Source organism: Tupaia chinensis, unplaced genomic scaffold (genome assembly GCF_000334495.1).
Source record: "Tupaia chinensis unplaced genomic scaffold, TupChi_1.0 Scaffold000164_1, whole genome shotgun sequence".
Classification (NCBI taxonomy): domain Eukaryota; kingdom Metazoa; phylum Chordata; class Mammalia; order Scandentia; family Tupaiidae; genus Tupaia; species Tupaia belangeri.
In genome coordinates this window covers 5,151,043-5,158,286 of record NW_006159638.1, presented here as the reverse complement: position 1 = coordinate 5,158,286, position 7,244 = coordinate 5,151,043, and the positions used below count along the sequence as shown (strand labels likewise).

The window sequence follows — 7,244 nt, the reverse complement described above, 5'->3', positions numbered from 1 at the left end:
GGGCCAGGGTATCAGATATCATATGTGATCACATATCAAGGAATTTTAATAGATATTGAGAGTGATAAGATATCAGAGTGGGAGGATTCTCTCTAAACTGAATTAGGAGGATTTTTGCTAACATTGGACTGAGCCGAAAGTCAAGGCCTAGTTGGGAAGAGGGCTCAGAGAAGCCCAACTAAAGTTTGGTCAAAGAGAAAGTCTGTCCATTTTCCAATGACTAAGGGAAGGGAAGAACATGTTGGCATATAGAGTTTGCATTGTTCAAAATAGTAAAGAATACCCCTTATTGTTTACATTTCCATAGAATTGTACTCATCATTTGGGTTTCCATTTTATAATAAAAGCACACTGGGAAGCAGTATGTGCATAAAGTGGCAGAGAGATATCAGTTAAGAGTCGCCAGGGGAGGTAGGATGGTGACTGTTTCAAGATAATAGCTGTGAAGATGGTAAGCAGTGGTCTTATTCTGAATACAGGTTCAAGGTAAAGGTGCAGAGTTTGCTGATGGATAAACCTGACCACCTATCAATAGAAGAATGAAATAATTGGTTTTTGTTTTGTTTTGGTATTTGTTTGCATGTTTTTGAAGATCATGGATATTATAGCAAAAATAGGTTGTTTAGAAGAAGAATAGCAGTTTGACTTTTGACATTTTAACTCAATGCCTTCTAGACTTCCAAGTGTAATAATCAAGCAGGGTCCAAGAATAACAGCATTTTGAATCATTGGTCTGATTACCAGGAATTGAATAAAATAGAGAGTGCTCACTTATTTTCTGTATTGTCCTTTGTCTCTTCTGGTCACTCAAGGTTGGCCTTAAAATCATACTGTAGGGTGATATTATTGCTTGTGGTCTTTTATGCCTCTATGCAAATGACTGCATGGTTCTTCCTTAATAGTGATGTACTTGCCTGTCGACTGCTCATCTCTCTTTCACTGTAAGTTCCTTGAGGAAAAGATCTATAGTACGTAAACGATTCCTAACTGGGAGATTAAATTAAAAAGCCCTTGTATTTATCAAAACTGCCATGATCTTTGTCCCCCAGTCCCTCACCCATCTCATCCCATGCTGCTCTTCACTTTCTTCACTACACTCCATCTGCCTTTATCAATGATTTAAAATTACATTACTTTCTCACCTCCCTCAAGCTTCATGAATTTTTTTAACAATTTCTTCTTTTTCTTTTAGACTTTTTTTTTTCTTAATTTGTCATAGGGCACATGTGCTCACCAGAGAGAGACAGTGAGAGAGAGAAAGAAAGAGAAAGTAAGAAAGCAAGTCATCAGTTAAGGGCTTAAACTGTGGTCAGCTATGTGGAAGTCTAGAGCCTTAACCACTATGCCACCTGCTGGTTTCATGAAATGCCTTTCTCCCTGCGCTATTTGATCTGCTAGTACATTATAATATGTCAGGTCATAGTTTAAATACTAAGCCCTTAGAGAGGTACTTTCATTTTAATTCACCTCCAGTTTGTGTCTTCTAAAATTTGTAAATTAATAGTACTTATGAATAATTTGTAGATTTGTAAGTATGAGTGTTTGTTTGCCATTTGCTTTCTTAGTAGAATCTGTGAGAATGAAAGACCATGTCTGTTTTATTCATTATGTACCCAGCCCTTACCATTGTATCAGACAAAAAGATTTAGAATAAATAAAATTAAAAGCCACATACTTTGTATTATTATAGATGAATAGGAATAATACGACCAATGTAATCTCTTAATTTTTTTGATCACATAAAACTGTAACATCTCTTGATAAAAAGTATTCAACTGTTTTCTCTTACGTGTGGAGAAATAAGAGCTTATGGAATATGAATCAGTCTCCTGCTTGCCCTGCAGCACCTGGTTTTTATAAGAATGTAAACATTTTCCCTTTTGTACAGAAAAAATGTACTTTCCAGATCCGAATCACCCTGGGGAATGTTCCACTTCCCCTCTTCACTCTTTCAGAATGTGAGGTAAAAGACCATACTCAAAATATGTACGCACTTCTGAGAATCCATAGCAGAATGAGCCAATATTTTACAAACTCCAAAACTTAGCAAAAGCAGTATTTTAAGAAACTTTTATAAATATTATACTTATCTGTGTCAGAAAATTATGGGTACAGAGAGCAGGGTATTTTTTTTAATCATTTAAAGTTATAACTCTTCCTTTGTTAACAAATTCAGTATAAATAACTCATAAAAGTATTTGAAGACCTCAAACCAAGAGTAGTTTGACATGTGTTATTTATACTGACCTAATTTTTATAGTTTTAAGTAATTTTTAAATATATGTATATATATATATTTATAAAATTAAATACAATTGTTTTGAAATTTATATGAAAAACTATATCTACTGAAACCTAGAAAAGATAAAATATTCCTCTTTCATAAGTAATAAAAGCTATTTATAAAATTAAGTATTATAAAATTGTCATTCCAGTTAATTATTTGAGCATGAAAATAAGGTGGAACTGTCAACTAAATCAATTTAAATATACTTTATCTCTCCTCTGCAATTGCTAAGAAGTCTTTTCTTTATATGGAAACATTACTGCAATTAGAATTAATTAATCATATAATTAGAAATAATGGACATTTGGAACTGGACTCCGTATTCCTCTGAGATTTCCTCCCGAGGAATTCTCCATGGAGCGGTAACCACAAGAAATTTTCTCACCCATCATTTTATACTTTTTCTGTCTATAACAGTAATTACTAAATTTCATTTTGAGAAGATTTATGAAACTCCTTAGTATATAGAAGAAAACATAAGAAATTTTACAGAACTGTAAACTTTTGAATTACTAGTAGAATTAGCTGAAAATTATAACCTTGTGCTTGGCTGTTGTCATTTCAAATGGCTTTTGAAAAATCTGTTTGTATTAATAAAATATATTCAATAAAAGATTAACCGGCCACTGATTTTAAAATATTTAATATTTTAAATTATTATGTTTAATTATAATACACATACATTTAAAATATACACATTATTTACTCTTCTGACTTTGTAAATATAATCTGAAGATTTCTAAAATTATAGAAAAAAGAAAAAAAAAGCTTTAAAGAATACAGTCACATTTTAAAAGAGTGAAAACTCTGTATTCTATGTAGTCCATATTGTAAAATATAAATAATAAAATGTGTTTATTAATAAAATATACTTGCCTTTCTACAAACATTTTTTTAATTTAATATTTTGAAAGCAGCTGAGATTAAATGTAAGGAAAGGAAATCTCAATGTAACTATTAGGAAAGGTATCTATTGATAGATCAGTCATACAAAAAAAAAAACATTCTCAACATTCATACATTTTCTAACAATAGAAATTGAAGATATTCTGTTGAGCTTTAAAATGTCCTTAGAATTTTTCTTTGTCAGACTACATTTTTGTTTTTTTGAGAGGTTTTTGCTATAGGGTGCGTGCACTCACCAGAAAGACAGAGAAAGACAGAGACAGGAAGCAAGAAATCATCCCCCAGGGGGGGTGGCCAAGCTGCAATCCCTTCCCCTCCATTCTCCTCTTGGGATCTTGGGCACGCACGCACATGCACACGGTGGCAGTTTAAGGCACCAGATCTGGGACTCAAACCATGGTCGACTACATGGGAGTCCAGTGACATAGTCATTATGCCAACTGCTAGCCCCATCAGACTACTTTCTTATAGGCTAGAGAGAATTATCACTAGTAGTTCTCAAGAAACAGTGTACAATTTAGTGAAGAAAGATTTGCTTTCTCAGACTTTTACAAAGCTTTTCAAACCAAATTTTTCTTAATGCATCTACTAATCACATTACTGGCAACAGATGATACTGATCAATCTGCAGGTGACTATACTATCTGCAGCAGTCTCTTGAACGGGTTTCTTACCGCAATTTGGCAGATTGTTCTAACCACCATTTCTACCAACAATTTTCAGTGATATCATAAAGATCAACCACAAATTTATTAGCCTAAGTATACTAGAGAGTTCGTACCTCATAATATGTATCTGTGTGTATGTGTGTATGCCATGATTTTTTGTTTCTATTTTATTGAAATCTTTACTATTTGCTTATTCCATTTTTGTGTATCTAATTTACAATCAAAATTATTACTTCTTTTAAATTATCTTCTTAGGTAAATCTCTTGGCTTTTGGATTTATCATATACAAAGTTTTTCGTCACACCGCAGGGCTGAAACCAGAAGTTAGTTGCTATGAGAACATAAGGTAAATATTTCTTTAAATCCACTTTCTTTAATAATTAAAAGCTTTAGTAACCTAAAGGACATATCATTTTGTAATTGTTGTCTTTTAAATGATTGCTTTACATTTTCTTCTACTATGTTTAAAATACTTATTGGGAAATAGTTTCAATCAATTTAGTAAGACTAAAATAACTGAAGATTAAATCATAAGTGAAGCAATCTTTTCACACATTGTCCTCTTGGAAAGGGAAAAATGATGTCTTAAAGCAAAAGTAGGTATCAATGATCCCAAAAATATTTTTCAAAATGTTTCTCAGAGCCTAGTAACTGTGTTTTTTTGTGTTTTTTTTTTCTTCTTCTTGTGATTCTTAGTTTACATTTTGCCATGAATTTTCCTTCAACCCCTGTCTTTAAAACTGATTTATTGAGACCTTGAAAATGGTTTGTTCAGGAAAAGCTGAAGTGTACTTTAGGGAACATTGGAAACAACTGACTGTTTGTGTTGCTTGGGAACACTCCTGTAGTTGCAGTACCTTGCAGAAGATTTATAGTTAAGATTTACCAAATGTTTGATTGATTATTTTAGTCCTCAACATTCATAGTTCCATGTAGTGTGCTGGTTTTAATAAAGTTGAAAATGACTCATTTTCTGAGGTACACTATTAAACACGTTTGCAGTAAAAAGATTGGACTAAAAATAAATGAGAGAATAATCATTAGTTGCTTCATTTTTCGATGCAATGTTCTTAGTGAACAGGATTGAATATTGTTTTAGAAAAAGTTACAGGCTATCTGTTGAAAATAGATGAAAGTATGTGTATTTTTTTTTCTTTAATTGTTAAGGAATTACTACTGTGGCATGAATTCATTTTTGAGATAACTATATTGCAAAAGTGAAAAAAAATCTAGTTTTATATCTAACACTTTCTACTCTACTAAACCTGAAAGGAAAGGAGAAACCTCCTTTGATGTCACAGACATGAGCTGACCAAAGTCCACATGGTAAACTTTTCAAGGTTTCATAGGGGAAATACTTCCTAACAGGTCTATGTCTTACCTTTGGGAATTACTGTAACATTAGATTTGAAATCAAAGCACACAGTGCAGTATACCACTTAAAAAATGCGTTAAGGAAATTCTTTTAAAAATACTGTATTTTAATAACAGTATCTTGCTTTTGGAAGCACATCGCTGCCATAGTGCAGTAGCATACCCTAAAGGCTGTCCCATGTAACTACCATATCACTTGTCAGTTTCAAAAACATGATTGGCCTTTTTTTTTTTTTTTCCTCTTTTTTTTTTTTTTAATAAAAAGAGATTTTTGTTGTCGGGCATGTGTGCTCTCTGGAGAGGCAGAAAGAGACAGAAAGCAAAAAAGCTTCCACCGCCACTCCCCCCGCTATGGAAGTGTGGCCATGCCACAATCCTGTCTCCTCCATTCTCCTCTTAGGATTTTGGACAGGCACGCACATGCACCTGGCATGAGTTTCAAGATGCCACTTTTGGGACTCAAGCCACAGTGGACCATGTGGGAGTCCAGCACCTTAACCACCATGCCACCTGCTGGCCCCATGATTGGTCTTTTTAAAGGTCTTGGTTAAACCAAAAATTCATTCTTCACAAAATGTGAGGAAATTTGTGGGATATGTTGAATATGTACAGCTTTCCTACCTGAGAGATTTCAAATACGTTGCAGGTCTTGTGCAAGAGGAGCCCTTGCTCTCCTGTTCCTCCTTGGCACCACCTGGATCTTTGGGGTTCTCCATGTGGTGCATGCATCCGTAGTTACAGCTTACCTCTTCACAGTCAGCAATGCCTTCCAGGGGATGTTCATTTTCTTGTTCCTGTGTGTTTTATCTAGAAAGGTAAGCTATTTTTCCATTTTTTGTCAACTCTACAGTATTTTCGTGTTATTAAACTTAGCAAAAAATCCTTGTTTTCATAGATTTATGACTCAGACCTCCATTGCCTAAGTACAGTGGTACATTTTATTAGCAAAATAATCAGAATACCTATCATTCACAGAGAAATATGTTATTGGGGAAAACTTCCTATTAGGAATATAAATATTCCTATTCCTTATATTCAGTTGAGCACATTCTGGAAAATAATCAGAAGGCAATAATACTTTAGAAACCAAATATATATGATTATTATAATTGGAAAATGATGATTTTCATGATTGTGTTTAACATTTCTTCCTTTCTTCTTTTTTTAAGATTCAAGAAGAATATTATAGATTGTTCAAAAATGTTCCTTGTTGTTTTGGATGTTTAAGGTAAACAGAGAGAACAATGGATAATCAGATATTTTTTGTGTAACAGAGTTACACAAAAATTTATAGACGAAGCTGTGGTTGACCAATACATACCATGATCAATTTTTTATAAACTAGTAGATAAACATTTTAAATATTTTTTTCTGTTTACAATAGAGGAATAGTATAAACAATAGAAGGCAAAAAAATATGTATCATATAGCTATAGTATGCTATCCTACATGACAGCTATGTCAAGAAGAGTACTGCAGGTATTTGGAAAGTAATTGGTTTCTCAGGAATGATATCATTGTGCTCAAGAAAAGATTTTTCTTCTAGCACAAGAAATATATGAATATCCTGAAGGAAACCAGTGGCTTGATATTTCTGTGACTCATGTTGCCTTTGAAAACTAGTCCCCTACCACCTTGGTAATGAGCTCCATTATAGAAAGTGAAACAAGAGAATAAAAGTAGAATGACTGTTATCATGATGAGATGTATTTTGAATAAACTTATTTTTTATTAACTAGATGATAAATTGTTGAGATAAAGAATTGAATAAACATGTTACCATTGTGTGAATTGTTCTAAACTTAGATTTCTACTAAAACAACTTTGGTCTCAGTTCACTCTATCTGTTCTCTTTCCTAATATTAAAATAAATAAATAAATAACTCCACAGATGAAACAAATATATGTTTGTAAGTTAACATTAGATTGAGATATCTGCTGTTTCCATACTTATTTCACAAATTATAACTTTAGAAGCCTAACCAGCAAAATATAGATGTGTCAAAAT

The 7,244-nt window shown here is 32.8% G+C and overlaps 1 protein-coding gene across 1 annotated transcript in view; it reads left to right on the top strand.

Moving 5' to 3' along the window:
• Positions 1-7,027, top strand: part of ADGRL4 (adhesion G protein-coupled receptor L4) — a 134,925-nt gene extending 127,898 nt beyond the window's left edge. The window contains exons 14-16 of the mRNA XM_006146087.3: positions 4,117-4,208; positions 5,883-6,051; positions 6,406-7,027. Coding sequence (XP_006146149.1) covers positions 4,117-4,208; positions 5,883-6,051; positions 6,406-6,468 — 324 coding nt within the window. The 3' untranslated portion in view covers positions 6,469-7,027. The remainder of the gene's footprint in view (positions 1-4,116; positions 4,209-5,882; positions 6,052-6,405) is intronic.
• Positions 7,028-7,244: the final 217 nt, after the last annotated feature.